At 42.6% G+C, this 23,858-nt stretch overlaps 1 protein-coding gene across 2 annotated transcripts; it reads right to left on the minus strand.

Moving 5' to 3' along the window:
- Positions 1-32: 32 nt before the first annotated feature.
- SKIL (SKI like proto-oncogene) lies at positions 33-23,203 on the minus strand. Of its 2 annotated transcripts, none has more exons than XM_080929648.1 (7): positions 23,017-23,203; positions 19,715-21,480; positions 7,878-7,975; positions 6,178-6,272; positions 2,464-2,693; positions 1,973-2,197; positions 33-1,110 (listed from the first exon to the last, which is right to left on the minus strand). In XM_080929648.1, exons 2-7 carry the CDS (start codon positions 20,801-20,803, stop codon positions 952-954), a joined length of 1,896 nt encoding a protein of 631 aa, XP_080785774.1. In that variant the 5' UTR covers positions 20,804-21,480; positions 23,017-23,203; the 3' UTR covers positions 33-951. The 2 variants fall into 2 exon arrangements, with proteins under 2 accessions (XP_080785774.1, XP_080785773.1); XM_080929647.1 differs by having other exon boundaries at positions 6,040-6,272.
- Between the last annotated feature and the right edge of the window lie 655 nt (positions 23,204-23,858).

The raw sequence follows: 23,858 nt of genomic DNA on the forward strand, positions 1-23,858 counted from the left end.
TGCGCCAAAGAAAATAAAACACATAATTTTGTTACAAAAAAAAAAAAGTCAGACTTTATGTGCAAAAAAACAAAAACAAAGAAAAGTGCAGAGGCTGCCCTTCCCCAAATCATGGAATTCATTTGTCATCTACAATTCCTAGTAACAGATACTTCAATTGTGGATTAGTAACCTATCTGACTGTAATTCCTGATTTTAAGATTAAAGAGTCATAATGGTCCATTTGTGCAAGTTTTAAGATAACATTTAAACATACAAAAGTCTAAAATAATCTTTAAGATATTTAGTATTTTATAATTTAAAAGAAAAAAATCCATTATATAAATTTCATAAGACCTTTGTAAGACTACATATAAAAACTGTACAAGAGGATCATGAGTTATATAGGAACAGATTACACCATCAGGGCGCAGCAAAGCGTGCTCCACCCCTCTACACACACACACACTGTATGTTGGGGAGGTGGTACTATCCTTTATTTCATCAGGAGACTCCTCTAGGAGGAGACCAGAAGAAACTCATTGTACAACCTGAACAAAGTAACACAGGCTGTGTATAGAAGGTCAGGAGATTCTGTAACGGGAAGGATACAGAGGAGCTGTGTATCATAAACATCACCTCTGTCTGAAGTGAGCCTAAAAGAATGTGAGACAGAGGTGACACTGGTACTTCCCACCACATATGCAACTTTTAGAAATACAGGTAGACTGGCTACAGGTTCAAATCACATAGGTTGTTATTACCACGCCAACTGAAAAAGTTACAAAAAAGCATACACTTTCATTCATTTGGAAATGGAAAATTTTGTATTAACATATAATCTGCACTTTTGCTGCCCTATAAATGAACAGAATGCCTAGCTATCTTCATGCAAATAGGATGTTACAATTCAATTTTCAAAGCAAGCGACAAACACGTCAACCAAATACAAGTGCGTCTCTTCTTCGGCTCTTACTCCTTGGAGGTCTTCGACGATTTCACAATCTGCAACTTCAGCTCCTTTATCATCATCTCTAGCTTCTGTCTCGCCTCCCGCTCCTGTCTGAGTTCATCTTGGAGTTCTTGTCTGTCTGCCTCAGCATGGTCTAGTCTTTGCCTCAGTTCTGCCAACTGTGTGATTTAAAAGACTGCATTAGTTTTCCATCACTTTGACTTTTTCCCATTCAATCAGTCTACCATGGTCATGAAACAAATAGTCATTTGCTTTTTACAAAACGAACTGTTTGCATGCATATCTTGGAACAGGTACCCCTGTGACAACCGACATGATGGGGCTGGAGGACTAGGAGCGTCAAGAGGAACAAGCATGTAGCGCGCTCTCAAAGGCTCACGGTGTCACTCTGACACTCCACAGCTGCATGCTCATGTGCGCATCGTCCCCGTATTGGTGAGGATAGTAACACAGCCTTATGCCTGCCTCCACTTCCAAATACCCCAGGCAATAGTGTTTGTTTGCTAATGTGGAACAAAGGCTCATCTTACTCCATCAAAATAATGAAAATCCAGATTTTAGTAACTTGTTCATTCATTTACATGGTGCTAGAGATTGAACTTGGGGTCCTATGCATGTTAAGTAGATGCTTTAACTATCTACATTCCATAGGCCAAAAGGATGCAAAATTTTATATACAGAGTATTAGACATTAATAATTTAGGTAACAAAATTACAGAATCTCAATTAAAAGTGAAAATAATAAAGTCTAAACAATCTTATTGGAGCCAGGTGTGGTAGTATACACATTTAATCCCAGCACTTGGGAGGCAGTCAGATCTCTGATTTCGACTATAACTTCTCCACACACCCCCACAATGAAAACAGAATAAAGGGGGTGAGGGAAAAGAAAGAGAAAGAGAACACACTACCTTGGTGAACAAAAGCTATGCTTAAAACAATCTCCCATCCTGGCACCTAGTCTGACTTGACAAGAGTTACTCCTTGACACTGAGGCCCATGCTACACACTGCCACTCACCTGGGCTGCATATTCAGCCTCTTTGTCTTTCTCTAAGTTTGAGTCACAGGTGCATTTCTGCTTCATGACCTGCTCCAACTTTTTCTCTAAGTCTCTCTGTTCGATATAAAACTCCTCCATCCTCTGAGCATGTTCATTTTGCAAAGACTCAAGCTCTTTCTGTAGATTCTGCTGCTCTTCAGTGAGCTCCTTCATCGCCTTTGAACTGCTCAGCATCTCCACTTCCTGTAACATAAAGGGATAATTCTTTATTTCTATCCGAGTAGGAAAATAAGTCCCAAGGTATCGGAAGTTCAGCTGTGCTATCATGTCTGTGGAGAAGCGACTGTTATGAAGAACTGCTTCTTGGTATAAACAGAAAAGCTGAGGCCATCTGCAGTGTTAGTCTGAATTTCCCAGCACTCAAAGATCCAGGACAGCCAGAGGTATACAGAGAAACCCTGTCTCAGAGAACAAGGAGAGAACAATGGCGACCGCTTAGGGCAGCTCACCATCTGCAGCTGCTGCTTCTTCTGCAGAATTGAGCTGAGCTTCTCCTGCTGTCTCACATAGGTTCTTATCACATCTTCCATGATCTTCCCCTTGTCGTCTTCACAACTGACATCTCTAACCAGAAGTGGAGAGGAGGCTTCAGAATCACGCTTGCTTATGTCTCTTACTAAGTTGCAAACAGCAGACTCAGATTTCTTTTTACTTGTAGAATTATTTGAGATCGATGGATCTTTAGAAAAAATAAAAATAGGGGGAAAAGTATTAATACCACTGGTAAAAAGTCACTGGAACAATCCATAAGTAACATTTTTTAAAATTCCATTTATAAATCAATCAAAAGCAATAAAATACTTGGAGAAGAAAATTAACATAGTGCCAGACAACAACTACAAAAGAAACCAACACATGAAGACAGGAAATGACACTCCACGCTCATAAAGACTAAAGACTGCAGTTACTCAATGTAATCCATATCAAAACCCCAGCTCCTATTTTTTGCAGAAACTGACTAGCTCATTCTAAGATTCACAATATCTAAAACAACCTAGAAAAAGAGTAATAAAGTTGGGGAGGCTCACACCCCCAACTTCAAACATTCCTACCAGCTACAGAAATCAGTGTGGGGCGGACCGTGTCTCCCACGTCAGTGAAGACCTGAGTTTGAATCCCCAGACCACCCGTAATGCTATGTGCACACATTTGTAATCCCAGCCTTCCTAGGGCAAAATAAATGCAGATACAGTTGAATCCCTGAAGCTTAGCAGACAAATGACAAAAAGACTGTGTCTCAAGGTAGGAGGTGACAAGCAATACCTAAAGTTGTCCCCTAACCTACACATGCACCCCCACACAAAGGTATGCATACATATGTACACAAACATACATCCCACATCAACACTGTGGTGTGGACATAAGACTAGGCATTTAAATAAGCAGAAAAGAATGCGGAGTCCAAGTGCTCACTTCAATAGCACATAAGCTAAAGTAGCATGATCCGAAATTATGCATGGCCTGAGCAAGGATAACATGCAACCTCGTAAAGCAGCACCTATCTTTAGAGCAGAGTATATGGATGTGTACGTATGAAGACATACTAATGAAGCCTTCTGCTTTGTATGCCAACTTAAAAAGTTAACAAAAAACTTCAGAATCCAAGCCAGGAGTAGTAGGTGATGTACACCTGTGACCCAGCACACAGGAGGCTGATGTGGGTCAAACTCAAGACCAGCCTGGGCTTCCAACAAGGATCTTGTCTCAAAATCTTTCAATTGCTGTTAGAATGGTGCCAAGATAGTTCAATCCGAAAGGAACAATCTCTTCCACAAATGGGCAGCAAACTAACATCCAAACAAATAGAAAAAGTAAAACTCCTTCTATTAAAATAAATGTTAATTCAAAATGACCTAAATACAGGATCAAAAGTTAACTGTAAAAGCTAAAGCCATTAAATATAAATCTCTCTGGCCCTGGACCAATGCGTTCGTAGGTACAATATGTGAGTAAGAAAGCAAACTAAACAGACAAACCGAACTGCAAGCAAATGGCACCCTCCCTGAGAGAAGGAGGAAGGGCGCCGTCGGACTGCAAATCACGCCTAATAAGGATCAAAACAGAAAGAGAGCTCCTGGAACTCAACAAAAGAGAGACAACCCAACTTAAAAACAAGTAAAGGTTGTGAATTGGGCTTTTTCTTCAAATAAAATATCCAATGTCCAGAAAATTATAATAACATATTCAACTTTATCAGTTGTTAGAAAATTATAAATCCAAATCACTCAAGACCACTGCAATGACCGCACTCAGAACAGACAGCTCCATGTTGACAGAGGTGTGCAGACACTGAAACCTTCATGGACTGCTGAGAAATTCACAGCCGAGTACCTACTATGGAACAGCCTAAGTCTCTCAAAACCTTAGCAGTTACACAGCACCACACGCTCTACCACTACATATATACTAACAAGAACTGAAAATGTACATCCACACTAAACACTGCATACAAGGGATATAATAACGCCATAACTTCATAGGGAACACAACGCAAACCACCTACTGACTGAAGGGTTAAACAAAACATGCACAGCCACAGGAAAACACTAAGTTCTTAAAAGAAATTGTTCCTACTACAAACACAGTAGAGGAAAACATGCCCAGTAAAGCCAGACCTCAAAATACACACTGTCCTTCTTATCTAAACTGTCCAGAATAGGCCTGTCCATAAAGACCACACAAGGCAAGGAGCTAAAGGGGAAGAGCGGTGACTGCTGGAGGACCGCAGGGATCTGCCCAGGAGCCATGACAATGCTCTGGAATTAGACAGTTGTGACGCTTTCAAGACATGGTGGTTACTCTAGAGACAAACTGATTTTACGCTTTGAAGTTCTATGGTAGATAAAATTACCTCACTTAGCTTTTTAGATTTAGTTTCTGTTTTGCCTGTGTATATGTTGTATATCATGTGTACATATATGTGGTACTAGCAGTGGTCAGAAGAAATTAGGTCCCCTGGAACTAGAGTTACACGTAAGTTGTGAGCCACCATGTGGGTGGCTAGGAATCAAACCCAGGTCCTCACAAAGAGCAACAAGTGCTCTTTTTTTTTTTTTTAAGATTTATTTTTATTTAATGTATGTGAGTACACTGTAGCTGTCTGCAGACACACTAGAAGAGGGCATCCCATTACAGATGGTGAGCCACCATGTGGTTGCTGGGATTTGAACTCAGGACCTCTGGAAGAGCAGACAGTGCTCTTAACCACTGAGTCATCTCTCCAGCCCAAAACAAGTGCTCTTAACCACGGAACCATCTCTTCAGTCCCTAACGTTACTTTTTAACCATTAAAAACAATTAATCAGAAGCCAAACAGAATGAAAATATGTTATAATAATATATGAATTATTACTATCATAGTTCAATTCAGAGGAAACAGAATCACAGCAATAATAATTCAAATATAGGAAGCTGTCATACTGTATGAAGACAGGAGACAGCAGGGCTGCTAAATTACTTCAAGAACACAGCACTGAGCAAGGCTAAGCTTCAATGTGCAATGGGACAGGGCCATATCTACATGCACACCTCTCCTATGGTCTACGGCATTTTAGAAGGAATAAAAAACACACAGGTTTTCTCACACACAGCCAGCACCTGCAGCGATGTCATGTCTGTCCCAACCTTGCTTTCCTGTGTAAGCAGTCCCATTCCATACCTCCTAAACCACGAGTCCAATGTTAAACACTTAACATCATGTAACTAGCATCTCCGTTAACAGGAAAAAAATTAGCTAAGATACGGGATTCCATCAACAGGAAGAGGAAGGAAAGAGGCAAGTGACGGGTCATGCGCACTGAAGCTGTTTATGGCTCTCTTATCAACCTCCAGGCTGCTACCATTCTAGAAAGCTCACAACAGAGGTACAAAGAAACCACCATGGGTCTTCAAAGTTAGGACTGTTTTAAAGTAAAAGCTGTGGTTATACAGGGGGAAATTACCTTAAATACAAAACGCTTTAAAAATACTGAGTAAATGTGTTTTTTAACTAGCTGATTTTAAAAATACAACTTCTGAATACTTACCTAAACAACTGTATAATTCTCTACTGGTTTTTAAATCCATTTTCTCCTGTTCCTCAAGTGAGACGTCTGGGTAAGACTTTTTTTTTTGATGCTTACTACTATCATGAGGCTTTTCTGACTGTTTGGAGGTGGACTTACTTGTCTCTGCCTTGGTGACCTCTTTAGACTGGGACGCAGCAGATGTGAGCGACACATTCGGTGCAACCACTTTGTCACACATGTACAAGTAGTAGCTGGGACAGAGAAGAAAAACAAACACACATTACATCATAGTAAGTATGACTTAAGATGTGACATCGTTCTAGGACCTTCGTTCCCAGCTACTAGAACACACAATATAAAAACACAAAGAATATAGACCGTGGAGAGATTTCTTAGAAAGTCTGAACAAGGACAGCAAAACTGAAAGATTTTTGTTATTTTTGAGAGTAACTTTAGAAAACAAAAGTGAGTCTCTTCCTTTTTCCTCAAAACCATCTGACAATTAAAAGCACAAAACCCCAGGTATGATACCTCACATTTGTAATCCCGAGACCTAGGATGCTTAAACAGGAAGACTGCCTCAAGTTCAAAGTTAGCCTGGGCAACAGGGAGCTCCCAGGGACCTTATACACCTCAGAGGGAGAACAGGTTTTTGGAATATTGCCAAGCTACCAGTCAATTCTTGCATCAAAACCTACAGAACATTAAAATTATTCATAATAAAACATTATGAATGAAGTAGCAATAATAAACTCTATAAAATTAAAACTAAAAGAACAGCTACTGAGTTTTCTCAAAGTTCACATAACTTTGAGCTTATTGAGTGAGTTATCTACAAAGTCTTACATAACAAATTTGAGATATTAAACATAACTAGATCTATCATCTTTAATCTAAATAACCATCCAAGAAGAGATGGCTCCTTATCCTATATTGCCCCACACTTTCCTTTCACATCTCAGTTTCTTTTTTCTAACTTTCCCCTCCCTTCACTCCTTCCAGTCTCCCCCCACCTCTCCTCTATTTTCCTAAGGAGGTGGGGGAGGCAGCACTCCCAGGGATAACAACTGAACATGACATGACAAGTTATGTGTGACCAGGCACAAGCCCTCATGTCAAGTGGACACAGCGACCCAGTAGGAGGAAAAGGGTCCCGAGTGCAGGCAGAAGAACCAGGTCCCACTTTCTCTTTGTAGACAGTGTTACTACTGTCTCTGAATCTCAACACGGCATTCTAATTAAAAATGAAACAATCTCTCACAGATTTAATAGTTCCCAGAAGAGTTATTAAGAAACTATGTGATGACTGTGTGCGCGTGTGAATTTTAAGGTTCAGACTGACAACTAGAATTTTTATTGAAATACAAACTCTTGATTGCGAAGGATGTGGTTATTATAAAATCTCCAAGTTTCAAAACCATTTGTTTTTAAAATTACTATGCAGGGAGTACACACCTTTAATCTTAGCACTCAAGAGGTAGAGACCTCTGTGAGTTGGAGGCCAACCTGGGCTGCATAAGGAGGCCAGCCAGGGTTACCTAATGAGAACTAGTTTCAAACAAAAAACAAAACAAAGCAAAAAGCCAAGTAACACATTCAACTCCTGAAGGTAAATAAAATTGACTCAATTTCTACTCCAAGATAGAATTTTATATATACACACACACATACACAAAAGGTGCATTCAACCCCGATGTTCTTGTCTAAAACAATTCTGAATCTTCTAAGGTAATTAGTTAACATAAGTCTTAATTCCCAGATTGTACCTGGAAGATAGCTGTTAATAAAGAGAAACCAACTAAGGGAAAAACAAGCAAACCACCACTAGACAAGGAAACAAATGAAGACTCACTCACCTGGGGTGTAAAAATGAATGTGTCTGAGAAACATGGTCACCTTCCTGTTTTATAACAGGGTACCATGATGGCACTTCCATCCCTGATGGTGTATCTGTCTGTAGGAATACGTAGAAAGAAACGTTATTGAGGGGAAAAGATTTTTCTTTGCTGAATATAGTTCAAGGGATAAAAACCAGGAATTAAATCCAGGGCCTTGCCCATGTTAGTCAAACACTCTAATCACTGGGCTTCACAGCCAGCCCCTCTTGGCTAATCCTCTTGTCTACTTGATAAGGCTGCAGAACCAGAGTCCCATTTTTAAGGTTCATCTTCTATTAAGAGCTCTCCCACAGTGCTATGTCTCATTCCTTGAGCCTTAAAAGACTGCTACTATCTGGTCACAACTTCCAGTACACACATTCAAATGGCATGGCTTACCAGAGACAATTTAAGACTTTGGAAACCAATTTCAAATACAATAACACAACCCTGAAAATTCACAGCACTGAGAGCCTCTTATTCTTGGTACTGCAATCAACTTCCCTTTACACCACTGCCTCAGCACTTTCTAAAATTTCACCTAGATACCATTCTAGAATATTAAAAGCTTTTTTTAAAGTGCCTGTAAATAAAGGAACAGGGGTATGACAACTGACAATTTTACACACTCTGATTAATTCTAATAAATGCCCCTTCCATTAAGCAGAGATCATTATCTCTGCTCATATTTTAGAACAACACTAGAAGAACAAATTATCTATGGTTCTAGCAGCTTCTTTGTCTTGGCCTGGTTTATATTTTGTCCTGTTCCCCGACTTAATGGCAGTCACTCCACTGATCGTGAGGGGAAACAGGGAGCAAGAGTCCCTGACAGAAAATCGAAGGAGCTGAAGGTGCCAGATGAGGGCAGACAGCAGAGCTGGGATGTGCACAGGGTTCAAGACTGGGCTAAAAGACCATCACCTAACAGGACACCTGGTAGTCTCTGAACTCTTGCCACCTAGAGGGTCCAATCCCACCTGCAATCAGGAGGTAGATGGCGAATAGCAAGCTCATAATGAAAACGCAGACATGTGGGTACAGCCCAGTGTAGATAGAGTGCTTGTCTGACATAAGTAAGGCCCTGAATTCAATCTCCAGCACACAAGGGATGGTCACCAAATGCTGAGAGTTAGGGAAACTGGCTTACATGTCCCAATATTTCAGGTCAGGAAACAAAAGGAAGGATGACATTCAGTTCTTATTAAAAGTAAAATCAACTCCGAATGGCCCAGGGGCTGGGATGGGGAGACTCGTTGCCAATGAAAACAATGAAGAAACATTGGAGAGAGCAGACAAGCAGCCCAGTGCCTGAAACCAACCGACAAACAAAAAGACAAAAAACACAACTTCACAACCCAAATGTTACTTTAATGCCAGTAAAAGTTTTGAAAAAAGAAAACTGAAAAGCAATGTTGAGTGAGACCGCTCACGTTAGACACTTGCCGCTAAGCCTGACAACCAGAGTTCAATCTCTGGAACCCACATGGCTGAAGAACCGACTCTGACCTCAACCTTTTCGTCATGCCACAGGCTCCCCCAGTAAACAATACTTTCCAATATTTATAAAAGTAAAAGATGAAAACATGGTCATTATATTGTTGGGAGATCTAATGTTTTCTAAGAATTACTGAATGAGGAATTTGAAATATAAAGACTACAAAACTATAGAAGAGTATTTTCATAAATTAATCGTTATTTTTATTTTACATGTATAAATGTTTTTGCCTGCATGTATACTTGTGGATCATGTGCCTGTGGAAGCTAGAAGGGGGCATAAGATTCCCCTGGAACTAGAATTACAGATAGTTCTAAGCCACCTTGTGGGTGGTGGGAATCAAACCTAGGTCCCCTAAGTAAGCATTAACTACAAGAATGCTTAAAATGGTTTAAGAGTTGATTATCAAAAGTGAGAGAGTAAGTGAGTGAGGGGGCAGGGGAAAAGAGGAGAGGCAGGAGGGAGGCAGAAGCAGGGGGATCTCACTGAGCTCAAGGCCACCCTGGTCTACAGAGTGAGTTCCAGGACAGCCAGGGCTACACAGAGAAATTCTGTCTCAAAAAACAAAACAAGAATGGGCTATTCACTGAAGACTTCTGTGTGAGTAGGCTATTTTTCTGGGGGGAAAAATCCACAAAGCTGATAAAATATTCCTTAAGGTTCAAATAAGTACCACAATTCTGATGTATTATTATTCAGAATCTGGGTAAAATCAATCACTTACTTACAAAGTAAAACAACCAGTTGTTCACAGGTTCTCGGCCTACAGCAGACTAAAGAACTGACTTCTAGCAATAAATACTAAACGACAAATGTCCATAGACCACTGATAACCTGAGAGAAAAAAATTACAGAATATAATCATAAAAACTGCTATAGCAAAAGACAATCTGAGGGTGTCAACTGTGTGACTAACCCAGGACTGAGTTACTATGGTAACTGGTGCTTAAGTCGAGTCCAGATGACATCATCAAGCTATATTCTGTAAACTATTAAGATATGGACTTATTTGAAACACTCAAACTCCCTTTAAATATTTAGTTTTAGGGATCTGATTTCAGAGCACTCTTCTCTTGCAGAGGATGCAGGTTCAGTTCCCAGCATCCACATGCAGGCTCATCACCATCTGTAACTCCAACCTAGGGAACCACACTTCCTCTTGATCTCCAAGGGTACCAAGCACATAAGTATACATACATTTATACAAGCAAGCAAAATGCTCAAACACAGAAAAATAAAAAAATTTTCAAAAGACACAAATGGCATTTTTTTTCCCCAAAAAACCTGATTTCCTTAAAGTTGTGATATTCAAGGGTGCTTAACTCCATTTGATGATGAGAGGGCATGTTGAAAAACATCAATAAATTGCTCTAATAACCCAGGGAAATCTAAGGCTATCTTGAATTAAGTGGTTGGGGGGGGGTTAAACTCACTTAAAAAACAAAACTCTTTAATTGTTCTATCTTAAACAAGTCTAGATATATTGCCCAATAAATTATTTCAAACTTTAAAGTTAAAATCACTACATTGAACCACACATTAAAAAGACTTTCCTAGAGGCCTTTGGTCCAGTGCAGGTTCATTTTCCCAGGACAGGAGAATGCCAATGTGCTGAGGTGGGAGAGGGTAGTTGGGAGAGGGAGCACCCTCATGGAGGCAATGGGAGGAGGAGGAGGGATGGGATTGAGGGAAGGAATAACATCTGAAATGTAAATGCAGAGAATATCCAATTTTTAAAAATGGGGGGGAGAGGCTTTCCTAGTATAGAGGTTAGAATCTGAAATCTTCAGAATAGCTTGCCAGAATTTTTCAAAACTTTGACTTGGAATATGACAACTTTAACCATTAAACTTATTTCAAAAGTCTACTTTGACGTACGTGGTCATTTTCTTTATAATACAAGCACAGAATGTCCTTTGAGGCAGTGTCTCATTGTGTAGACCAAGCTGGCCTTGAACTCAAGAGATCTTTGCCTTTGCCTCCCAAGTACTAGGACTAAAGGCTTCAGCCACCATGCTTGGTTATGCCTTTATTTCAGCATTTCTGTAAATCTGAAACCTATCTGAAGTAGCTGCATTTATTTATTTTTAAGCATTCATCCTCCTCAGTTTCTGTTGTTTCTTATTCTTACATCAGTCAACTAAGAGAGTCACAGACCACAGGTTCTGAGCAAACCTCATGTTCTAGTCTGCCATCTGCTGCTTTGATAAACATGACCAAAGCAATGTAGTTCTAGAGCTTCTGTGAGTCACACTTCCAGTAAACAGTCCATCACAATGGGAAGTCAGGACAGGACATTGGAAGGCAAACTGAAGCAGACACCCATGGAGTAAGGTAAGGCAGTTTGCTGGCTTCTGCCCAGGAGCACAGGTAGCTCAAAATACCTATGGCTGACAATGCCAACAATGGCGTGAGCCCTTCTACATCAATAAGCCATCAAAAAAACAACCTAGTCAGTGCAGCTGAGGTTTCCTCAGGCATCTGTGGACCGTGTTACGCAGGTAGCTAGAACACGCCCTCTAACAATTACCTGATACTGTCCCTAGCCAGTGTCTGTGCTCCATATTCAACCCTAGTAGGTGGCTATCTGGCCTCTCAATGGTAAGCTGAGGTCAAGAACATGCTTGTTTTGTATTTTCAGTACCTAGCACCATGCCTGCCATGCAGTATTTGTTGGGTGATTTTGAAGGCCCAGGAGTGGCAGCTGTCCAAGACAGAGCATTTACCTAGCATATGTGGCTGGGTTCAATCATCAGCACAGTGAAGAGAACAGTCAAGTACAAAAGAGGCAGGGGGAGTGGTACAAGGTGACTGGCTACCAAGACACTCAAGACACTCTCACATTTGGATTTCCATGAAGCACAAGGGAAGCTGAACCCACTTGGTTGCATTTTCTAAGACGTACAAATTAATACAAAGCCTAAGGAATGCACACTGCCAACAGCAATAAAGTACTGCAAGGTCGTTTTGCCTAAACTGCTGTGGTAAGCCATAAAACACATTCCTAACAAATTATCCTAACTACATGTTAAAAACAATTAAGCATATATTACAAAATGAAGCATTGACAGCCATGCCAGATTTTTCTCTTCTAAGCCCGCATTTGTGTCAACATACAAATTAGGTTTTCAGAGAAAGAACATAATTAAATGCTGCGACACTGATGCTCCTGCTCCTGATGAGAAATACAAATCAGACACCAAAATGGGATCTTCTGCCTTTTGTCTCACACTCGATGTGGGACAATTCACCCCTTTGTGTACTCAAACATTAAAACAAAGTGTGTCTCCTCGATTGGCAAGCAGAGAAGAGCATCACTTAGTAACTAAAGGCTGAGTCTTACTATTTTAGATGCTCCTGCTGGGCTGCCCCTCCATCATCTACTTCAAAATTAACAGATGGCACTGTTTCACACATACAAGCAAAGTTTCAGAGGCATTATTTCAATCCAAAGGTTCCTTTTCTACTAAACATCAAATTAATATCCATGAAAACAAAATATAAAGGGTCCCAAAATGTACAATAAGTTTATTTTTAATGAATAATCCTTAGGGGAAAAAAAAAATCTTAAAGTTTTCCTACATGTCTACATCTTAACTCTGGTACCTCGAACTCAGCCCTTACGTAATCCAATATCCTAAGAAGCAAGTATTGGTTTGGGTGACACATCCTAATCAGTTTCACAATGACATAGTTTAGGGAAGTTGACTTCATTTTTTAGAAAGAATCTGTGGTACCACTTTAAATACAACAGCATGTCCACCTGCTCCAAGTTATTTGTATTCAAATACTCCAAACTGCACTGAGGCTCTAGTGAGTGCTAGAATTACACTCAAGAATAAACTTGGTTCCTAAGGGGTATGCTTGTTTTAATTATAAAAGCAGATTAATATTATGCTCTTTAATTTGTAGTGACAAATGACAAATTATCTAAAAAACTGAGACAATGTTTTAACATGCTGGTGAATCTTCCAAATTCCCAACAAAAATTAAAATTAAGACATTTTGAAAGTTTTTAAAATGCTTTTTACATTTAAAGTGTGAGAGTATGTGTTCATATAAGTTGAGCATGTGTGTGTGTGTGTGTGTGTGTGTGTGTGTGTGTGTCTGTGTGTGTGTGTGTGAAAGTGAGTATGCTCCTGAAACAGTTCTCTTCTTCCACCACCCTGAGGGTTGAACTCAGGTCATCAGGATTGATGTTCTTACCCATTTTCATCTCATTGTCTCCTCCAAAAAATCTTTTAAAAACAGAATTTTTTTAAATGCTAAAAATAGGGGGTTGAAAGATGGTTCCATAGTTAAGGGAACTGTTGTCTCTTCCAGAGGAAACAGGTTTGATTCCCAAACCCACATGATACCCCAGAAATATATATCTGAAACTCCGGTTTTAGGAGCTGGAACAGCTTCTTGTTGATTTCTCTACAGGCACCATACAAGTGACGTATAGGCATATTCAGACAAAACACCCACACACACCAAACAACAGTTAAAAGTGCTACAAAAAATAATCATTTTTGTTCAAAGACAGTATGCCAGTTGGGAAGTTTAGCAGTCTTAATGGAATGCTTATGTGAGAACTAAAGTATAATGCACGTTATTATAGGTAACCCAGACATGACCGCTTAGGAAATAGCTCCTAGGAGGAAATGGTACCCTGGCTCTGGGTCTCTTCAGCATCTGCAACACTAGACATGACTGCACAAGTACACAAAGCACCTCCTACCCAATAGCTGCCAACAACTTTCACTAAAAGAAACCCAATCCCTCAGATGCTATCTGGTTTCCTCCGCGTGCTCAGCATATTGTGAATGATTATGTCAACAACTGAAATGAAATAGTGTTCTGAGGTTGCAAATAGCTACTTAAGAGCTTTTCAGGTTTAGGTTTATGCGCACTTATTGAGAATTAACTAACCTAATGCAAAATTGAGGCACAATGATCTAAGCACTTGCATTAACATGTCTAGAGCTGATCCCCTGGATCACTGGGAGTAACATGAGGGCCTGCTGCTCACACTGAAAGACCAGGTTCTCCACATACCTCAGAAGGCCCAGGTGGAAAGAGAGAGCTACACTTCTTATAATAAATATGTCATCATTATCTTAAACTTCATTCCAAGATGGTAGTAGTTATCCCTTTGCAATGTGAAGAACTGGTAACAGTTAAGGAATTAAATAAATTAGGAAAATAAAATTTTGTTTTAGTCAGGGTTTCTATTCCTGCACAAAACATCATGACCAAGAAGCTAAAGTCAAGACTGGAACTCAAGCAGGTCAGGAAGCAGGAGCTGATGCAGAGGCCATGGAGGGATGTCACTTACTGTCTTGCTTCCCCTGACTTGCTCAGCCTGCTTTCTTATAGAACCAGGTCTACCAGCCCAGGGATGGGACCTCCCACAATGGGCTGGGCCCTCCCCCCTTGATCCCTAGTTGAGAAAATGCCTTACAACTGGATCTCGTGGAGGCATTTCCTCAACTGAGGCTCCTTTCTCTGTGATCACTCCAGCTTGTGTCAAGTTGACAGAAAACCAGCCAGCACAAATGTTATACTATGAACTTTACATAAGAAACTTTAAGAATCAACGTACTGCTTTTTCTCCCTAGTGTTCAGGATCAAAGTACAGAGCCTGTACACACCAGTCAAGCACCCAGCCACTGAGCCACATCCCTAGACAATTAAGCAGTGCTCTAGTTTGCTTTCAGTCATGGTGACAAAACCCTGACCGGAAACAACTTAGGGAGGAAAGGAAGGATTTATGTGACTTTTACTTCCAAGTCACAGTCCGTCACGGGAGTGAAGTCAGGACAGCAGCTCAGGCAGGTACTGAAGCAGAAACCATGGAGGAAAGCTGACTCACGCTTTGCTTAGTTTGCTTGTATCTACAAACCAGGAACAGCTGCCCTCGGGGAGTGGGGGATGGGGTGGGGAGGAGGCTCCTACATCAATTAGCAATAAAGAAAATGCCCCAAGACAAACCACAGGCCAATCTGAGTTAATCCACCCATTCGGACTCCTTCAGATAACCCAGCCAGCTGAAGCCAAGTAGAAAAAGTAGCAATCTCAATACCCTAAGTGTGTTTTCACTGAAATACCTGTCAAGTGTTTAACTTGTATAATGTAACATGTATAAATCTAAGGCTTTTTGTATATACACATGGGTACCAGAAGGGCAAAGGGCTACTGTGTCCTATGAACCTGACCTGTAAATCACATCTGCAGAGAACCAAACCTGAGTCCTTTGCAAGAGCAGTATGTGTGTGTGTGTGTGTGTGTGTGTCTGTATACATGCACTGAGATGCATATGTATGTGTGTACATATGTACATACACACATACATACACACACTCACATACATGCACACATACACATATACACACAAACACACACCTTTTTTATTGTAAGAATAATAACTCCTTACAGAGGTGCTTCAACTCTAACCTTGCTGACGCTGTATCTGGACGTTTTCTTCAACGCAGTATAGAAGTGCTATTTTAGCCAGTCTGGTAATCTGGCCATTCACTGGAGGAGCTCAGATCATTTGCACTTGCTGTTGTTACTAACACCACTGCATCCCGTCTCCCTCTCCTCAGTAGTGCTCCATGTGCCACCTTGTTCTTTTAAATCAACTAAATAAATAAATGTAAGGCTTTATTTCTCTCTTATTTGGAAAAACATGCATTTTTTTTAAAAAATATGGTGGGATTTGAGCCTTCAAAGAAGGCTAGAGAGATGGCTCAGCGGTTAAGAGTACTGACTGCTCTTCCAGAGGTCCTGGATCTGATGTCCTCTTCTGGTGTGTCTGGGGACAGCCATAGTGTACTCACATACAATCAATCAATCAGTCAATCAATCAATCAATCAATCAATCAATAAATGCAAAAAAAATCTTAATTCTAATATATTTTAAGAGCATAAGGATCTATATGTATTTTTATGTGAATATATTTATGTGTTTGTTGCCTTCAGAGGCCAGAAGAGGGTTTGAGACCCCTTAGAACTTGAGTTACAGATGACTGTGAGCTGCCACGTGGGTGCTGGGAACCAAAGCTGAGTCCTCAGCAGGAGCAACCAGTGCTGAGCCATCTCTGTCCTGACATACAGCATTCTCACCTTAGTGAGGTAGAAACTGTCAGTCCTGAGTTAGTGAAGGATCACCTACAATTCTGTTATCAGCTAAGAATAAATGACCTTTTCTAATATGCTTGAAAATCATCTTAAGCATCACCCTTCAGGCTTATCTGACAATGACGGACTTGCTTAGCCTTGTTCTATAGGCAGAAATTCAGTTGGTCTGAGTCTTATCTGGCTGAATACCTACCTGATAAGGTGAAAAGAAGAATTAGGAAAACAATATTTTTGCATATTAGGCATTCTAAAACACAACAACCATTTTCTAAATAAAATTCACACTAAAAAAACTAGAATACCCATTGTACTGTGCAACCCAAGCATATCTAAAATTATATGTACTTTTTCTTTTTGAGATAAGTTCTCATGTAGCCAAGGATGACCTTCCTACTTCCATTTCTCAAATAGAGGACTGCAGATACACACCACCACCCATGGTTTCCACAGTGCTAGGGATCCAACCCAGGGCTTTGTGTAGGCCATGCAAGCTCTCTGCCAACTGAGCTACACTCCCAGACCCACCATAAATATTTCTGATGATCTAAGAAAGGGTCCAAAACATTGTAGTTTCTACCAAGAAAAAGCTGAGCTCTCCACTCAGAACACTTACCCTTACCTCCCTTACTCTCAGAAACTAAACATAGCTAACTATGCAAATTCAATACATTAACTATGCAAACAAATAGCTTGTTGGTCATTACTGATACAATTTCTGTTCTTTAAATTGCCACAGGGGCAGGTGAGATGGCTCAGCTGGTAAGAACACTGGCAGCCCTTCAAGAGGACCTGCGTTCAATTCCCAGCACCCACATGGCAACTCACAACTGTCTGTAATTCTAGTTTCAAAGGATCCAGTACACTCACAGACCCACATGCAGGCAAAATACCAATGCATGTAAAATATGGATATATTATTTTTAAAAACAGTAGCAAAAAGTTGCTACATTTCCAATAAATGGCTATATTTTTCAGATTTCTATTTGAATCCAAAACGAGTATTTAAACTACACAAACCATATCAAATTACACTGGTCACAGGAAATATAATCTTGTTCATTTAGAAGGTTTTTGCAGCACAATCTTTGGGTTAAGCAAAAGTTTGATTTGATTTTTTTTTAATGAGTTTCCTCATCAGTTTGGTTTGTCTGGCAACCAACAACTGAAATTCTGACTCTCTGAAGGCCCTGAAAAACACCTTCTCCAGCCAAGACTGTTTTCCCTTGTGAGTACTTCAGTTTTGTGCAGTCAGTGAAGAATTTAAGAGCCATTATGTTAAAGTAAGCACTAATATTATCCTTCCAATGCAGCTTCTGCTGCTTCAGGGAAGATGTCCAGCCTCAAAGTCAGAAGACCTACCTCCAACTCAAGCCAGTTACACACTGGGCACGAGACACTTCTAAGTCACTTCTAAGACATCCTCTAAGTCACTTCTCTCACAGATCCTTGAAAACTACCTCTCCATGTTTAGAGGAAATCTTAAAATGTACAGCAACAGCACTTTTAAAGCTGCCTAAGTATGTGTTAAATAAACCCCAATTTTCTTCTAAAGGCTTGACTGGAAATTTTCTTGAATTCCCCTAACTTCCTTCATTTCACATAAAATTGGAAACAACACAGCATAAAACCTCCAACAAACTGAGAAAAACAAAAGAAAGAAGGGGTGGGGGAAGGGGGTCTCTCATACCTTCACAAAATCAACTAAAAATGCATCTATATTACTGCAGCCCAAGAGAAAAACAGTTTCAATTCCCTCTCTGAATTTTTCTTTTCAAACCAAACTGGGCCATATTTCTCAGATGGGTGCCACCCAAGCACAGAACAGGTGATTCTAAGAATGTTGTCAAGAGCAATGAGGACCAGAGCAAGGAGCCCTGGCAATACAGGGCAAAGAATGCAGCCACAGTCAGCCACGTAAAGCTCTAATTAGCTGAAGCAGAATTATCTCTAAGCAGGAGCACCTCGCAGAGAGCTAGCTATAGGCACGTTTTCTACTGGAAAGTAGCGGTATCAAGTCAATCCTGCTTTAAAACCAGTTCGCACTGCACCTGAAGAACTTATCTTAGTAGCCACAGGCGAGGAATGTCAGTGATAACTTTGGGGAAAGCAGCAAGCTATCTAAGGAAAAGTCTGCTTCTCTCCAGGTTGCGCTTCGGCGGAAAACTACAGCCTCTGAAGACACTCAGTTCCCTCAAAAGCTTAAGCGCAGAACACCCAATATTAAATTATAATTTAAGCCTACCTGCTGTGAACAACCTGAGTTACTTAATAAAATTTCTTCCCTTAAACAGAGAGTGTTCAAAGGGAAGAAAAACAATGGAAAACTAAGTTCTTAAAATGTGGCCAATCTTCTTGTTATAAAAATTAATCACATAAAGCTTACATGAAAAACAGCTCGAGAGTAATAGCCAATGCATTTTAAATAGTCCTAGGTATATTACATATTAATTTTAAATCAAGTAGAAAAGTATATAAAATAACCTCATCAAGGTTTAATACTTCAGACATCTGTCTTTCACCCAGGCTTTCAAAATCTTCATCAGGATGAAGACATTATTGTAGCCTGCCAGGTAATACTGCGGAATGCTTTAAGACCTCTCTGCGGATAGTTTGCCATAGCAGTATTTATTTATTTCATTAAACTGAAATAACCTTTATTTTGCCTCTGCATCACAAGTTTTCAAAAGCATTCCTTTCTTTTGTATTAACAAAATCTTGTTTGCTAATGCCAATTTACGCAGATAAATGTCTTAATTTGCTTTGAATACTGATCAATCCTGAAAAACATCAGAAACCACAGGCATAGCTTCAAGAAGCAAGTTTGAGCCTACCACCGGACCGGTTTGCAAATGGAGATAACGAAACAGCCAGTGAGAAGTATCTTGGGTCCTAGGCAACAGATTTAGTCAAGAAGCAGATGTGTGAAAGAGATTGGCCAAAAGAATTCACAATGCCTGCAATTTTAGAGAAGTCGTTTCAACTGGAGGCTCACTCTTACCTGTAAAATGGGAATGATCTCAGATGAAGAGCTAAGCAGAAAACATGATGGCTAAAAGCAGACAAACATGAAGCCGATGGGTTTTTGTCCCATTACATGAGCAAGCTGAAGCATTAGCTTAAGACAAAGCTATATAGACCCAGAACTGGGGTACCATTACTATCCAAAAGTCACGGCTTACAAAAAGAAACTTGCCTTTGATTGGATCCTCTTCCCATTTCTCATGCTAAACTTCTCCTTCATTTCTTCCAAAATTATCTTCAGTTTCTTCTCTTCGGGTGTCCCTAGGTATTTTTGGTTCACATGAAGATAACAGTGCCACTTGGCTGACTCAAAGCCCCAATGGCAAGTTCTCTTGTCAGGGGATCTGTGCGAATGCATGACGAAAGTCTGGGGAGCAAACATCCCACAGCACTCCAGACACTGGATACAGGGAGCATCCGGCTGAACATAAAACTGAGGTGCAAAGAGACCCTGACATTTGCCCAGGCATTCGTGTTCCACTTCAAAGGCACTGCCTGTTTCCTTCAACTGGGCCAAAGAGCTTTTAGCAGGAAGTATGCTACCATTTTGAGGAAAAGTTCGTGGCCGCAGTAAAGCATTGCAGAGTCTTTGAGCATCAGTCAATGTGATCAGCCCACAGGATGGGGCATTGAATGGAAGTATCCCTAAGACCTTTAAGATATGAAGTTGGTCTGAAGTACACCTCGAACAATAAATGTACAGCTCATCACATACTGTGTTTATTTGCTGGAGTGAAAATTCTCGGAGAACAGAATTTAAGACTTGGGGCAAACAGAGTCTCTTTTCGCCTCCAACTTGAAAACAAGAAATAGACTCCCCTTCCAAAACAGTCTGAGTGAGCTCTGTGGAGCTATCAGAAGGAATAAGAAGAGGACCAGGAAGGACCTGAGGAGACGGAAGAGGCAGGAACACAGTCGGTGACATGCTTTCTTGGGAATATCGGGCAGAAAATGCTGCTGGTCCACCCAAAGAGCTCTGACTGCTTAAATGGAATTGTGCCAGTGTGTGCTTCAGACTGGGGTTTAAATTTAACGTTTCAGGCAGAGAAGTACAGTTTCGCTTAGCATGCCCACCATCAGGCTCCGCTGATGTGTCTCCATAGTCATCCGAATGCTCCTTCTTCACCTTGGTCAGTGGTTTCCCACTGCCATGAATGTCTGTCAACATTTTTTTCACAGGAGGACTGCCATCATCCTCCATTCCGTTCAGCTTTTTATTGGAACCCTGAACTAAGGAGAAATTAGACTGCAGGTTTTCCATGGCCACACTGGTGTTTTAAATGATTAAGTCTGCAATTGGCATGTTGTTCTCAGTTCCTAATTTGAAGAGAAAAGGGTAGTGTATACAAATACTTATGACTCACTTGGAAATGTCTAGTTTCCAAAGATGAATTTTCTTACTCAATAGATTGTACAACTCTGTTTTGGTTTAGCTGGACCTTAGGATATAATTGAGAACACCACAAAACTTCTCAGTTTGCTTCTAATAGCAAATATAATCTTAAGCACACTTCTTAGAAAATTCTTGTTTTCTTGAGTACTTCAGATACTTGTATTAAAATAAAGCTAATTCCTCATTCAAGAAGTCCAAAGTTTGGTGTAACAGTTGAATTTGGTTGGTTTTGTTTGTTTTGTTTTTTAAGCAAAGCATGTGGAAAGTTTATGCCATGACTGTATCCTGAAACTACACCCAAACATGAGTTACAATGATGCAATGGATTTAATTTTTGCCAAGAACACCAAAAAAGAGGCAGGTATCTTCACTGAAAATGGTGGTCTGCTGCTTTGTGCTGACAAATTGAAGACTTGTCTAAATCTCCACACCAGTTAGAAGCCTGACTCCACCTCAACTTTTATAATTAAAAATATACATATACTAAATAAAAAAGCTGCCCGGTTTATCTTCAAGCATTACAGTTCATTCTTCTTTTAATTGATCTGGAAGAGAAAGGGGTGGGGAGAATTACATTTGAATTAGCTCCAGAGGCCAAAGGGTCCGTTTAAACCAGTTTCTTAATCTTAAACTCAGTTCACTTTGCCAAAGGTAACACTTGGGTGGTTTCTTCCAACCTAACACCAGTTATCTAAAAAGAACTTCATCTAAATAGGAAGCAGTCCAGCCGGTGGGTAACAGGAGCATTAAATATCTCTCCAAACAAGGAAGAGTACACAAATTTAGAATACAAATAACCAAAACTCAGTACCAGAGGCTTTCTCAACTATGCATGCCATTTAAATTTTAAAAAGCAATCCTTTCTCATTAGGAGAAAAAACTGTAGTTTCTGCTCTCCCCCACAAAAAAAGATACATGTTAATATACCTACCATATGTAACTACGTCACAAGTAGATTAATTCATCTAGTCAATATAAACTATCTTTTTGAAATGAAGAAGAAAAAAAAAAAAAAAAAAACTTTCCCTTTAAAAGGTTAGCGAATTTGCTTAATGGAAGCCAAAAGCTGTAAGACTCCATGCCTGGAAATCTCCATCCTTTAGCAAGACTAATCCGGGACAAAAAGCACAAGGAAGACAGACCTCACAAAGAATGCAAATGGAGGCAGAGTGGCGAAAAAGAGTATTCATCCACTTCCCTCCCTGGAGAAAGCCCAATAAAAACCGATAAATGAAAACCTTTGCTTCTAAACTCCCAGCAATTTATGTTAACACAAACCCAGAGAATTTCGGACGAAAAGCCACCTAGTCACCGTACTGTGACTTTCGCCACTACAGGGACACCTTAGCCAAGGCGAGCCAAGGAAAAGGGCAGGAGGCATGACCTAGACCAGGGGCGCCCCCACAGCCCTGCGCACACGCAGAAACACCCACTCATCATCAACCCGAAGGACAGGGAAGCAGGGGACTCCCGACGTCTGGTGAGGTGAGAGGGGGCAGAGGAAGTAGGAGTCCTCCCAACCCCCACCTCTGTGACTGGGATCACCCTAAGTGCCCTCCCCACATCGCCACACTGCGGGGGCCGCCGTGGAAATCCCCCCACGCACCCAGTCCGCGGGAAGTTCTCTGGGGTTACCTCGGTACCCCCAAGGCTGCGCCTCTCCCCCTTGACCCACCCTGAGCCGCGGCACCCAGAGGGGCGCGGGCAGGTTGGGGCGCCAAGCGGGGAAGAGCTGGGGCCAGCCCGAGGCATCCCCGCCGAGCGCAGACGGCCGGGGGATGGCAGCGATGACCGGTGTCCAGGTCTCCCGGGTCCCGGCGGCTCGGGTCAAGTGCACCGCCATCCCTTCCCAGCCGACCTGTCCCAGAATCCGCGAGACCTGTCCACCCGTGGGACCCCCGCCGCGCGCCCTGTGCCCTCGACCCCGCCCGGGACCCCACGCATCCCGGACGCCCCACTCAGGCCCTCCGCGCCCGGGCAGCCCCACGGGCTCTGTGGCCTCCCCATCACCCCCGCCGCCTCGGCGACCCCCCCCCAGAGGCCGCACGCCCCTCACGTCCCCTCGCGACCTGCGGCCGCACCTGTGCCCGCCGTCGCCGTCGCCCTCGCCGTCGCTCGCCCGCCGCCTTCGCTGTGCCGGCGCCGCTCCGAACCCCACACACATCGCTACACACAGCCTCTGACGTCACCCGGCCCGCGGCCCGCCCACGTCACTGCGGAGACACGGCTTCCCGCAGACGCCGCCGCCGTCTCCGGCCGCCCGGGGGACAGCGAGGGCGGCGGGCGGGGGAGGGGAGGGAACGAAGCCAGCGGCGCCGCGCGGCCCCGCGCCAGCCAGTCCCTCGGGCGCGCGCGCCGTCTGGCCTATTGTGGCTCCTCGCGGGCGGCGCGCTTCAGGCTGCGCGCGCGTCTCCAGCCACGGCCGGGGCGCGCGCCCGGCGCCTCAGCCGCGCACGCGCGTGCGCCCGCCTCCCGCTCCCCCCCTCCCCTCCCGCGCGTGCCCGCGCTGCTGGCCCGGCGCGCCGTCTGGGCGGCTGGCGCACGGCACTGTCTGCGGTGCCCGGCGCAGACAGGATGTTCCCTCAGCCCCACCCCCACACACCCCCCACACCCCGCCGCCCTCCTTCCTTCCTCGAGTCGCCGAGCCGGCTGTCTGGGGCCGCCCCCGCCACGCCCGCCGCCGTGTGGTGACGGGCCAGACCTGGGGGCGCCCTGGCCGCTGGGCCGCAGCGCGGCTAGGCGAGCGGGGGAGGGGGGCAGGGCGCGGCGGGCTGCACTGTGCGCGACCCCGGCAGCTGGCCGCGCCCGAGGTCAGGCTCGGCCAACAGCCCCCCCACCCCGGCGGCCGCAGCTGGCCGCCTGGCCCCGCCCCGGAGGTGGCCTGCGGGTGGCTCCCCGCCGCGACCCCCGGGCCGAGCCCGCC

The sequence above is a fragment of the Micromys minutus genome (genome assembly GCF_963924665.1).
Source record: "Micromys minutus genome assembly, chromosome: 15".
In the NCBI taxonomy this organism is placed as follows: Eukaryota; Metazoa; Chordata; class Mammalia; order Rodentia; family Muridae; genus Micromys; species Micromys minutus.

Bases quoted from the DNA above. Each gene is read 5' to 3' on its own strand.
- SKIL (XM_080929647.1), bottom strand. From the start codon at position 20,803: ATGGAAAACCTGCAGTCTAATTTCTCCTTAGTTCAGGGTTCCAATAAA. The intron at 2,198-2,463 runs GTGAGCTGCCCT...TTTATGTTACAG, and splicing joins AGAAGCAGCAGCTGCAGATG to GAAGTGGAGATGCTGAGCAG. The intron at 1,111-1,972 runs GTGAGTGGCAGT...TAAATCACACAG, and splicing joins AGGCTGAATATGCAGCCCAG to TTGGCAGAACTGAGGCAAAG.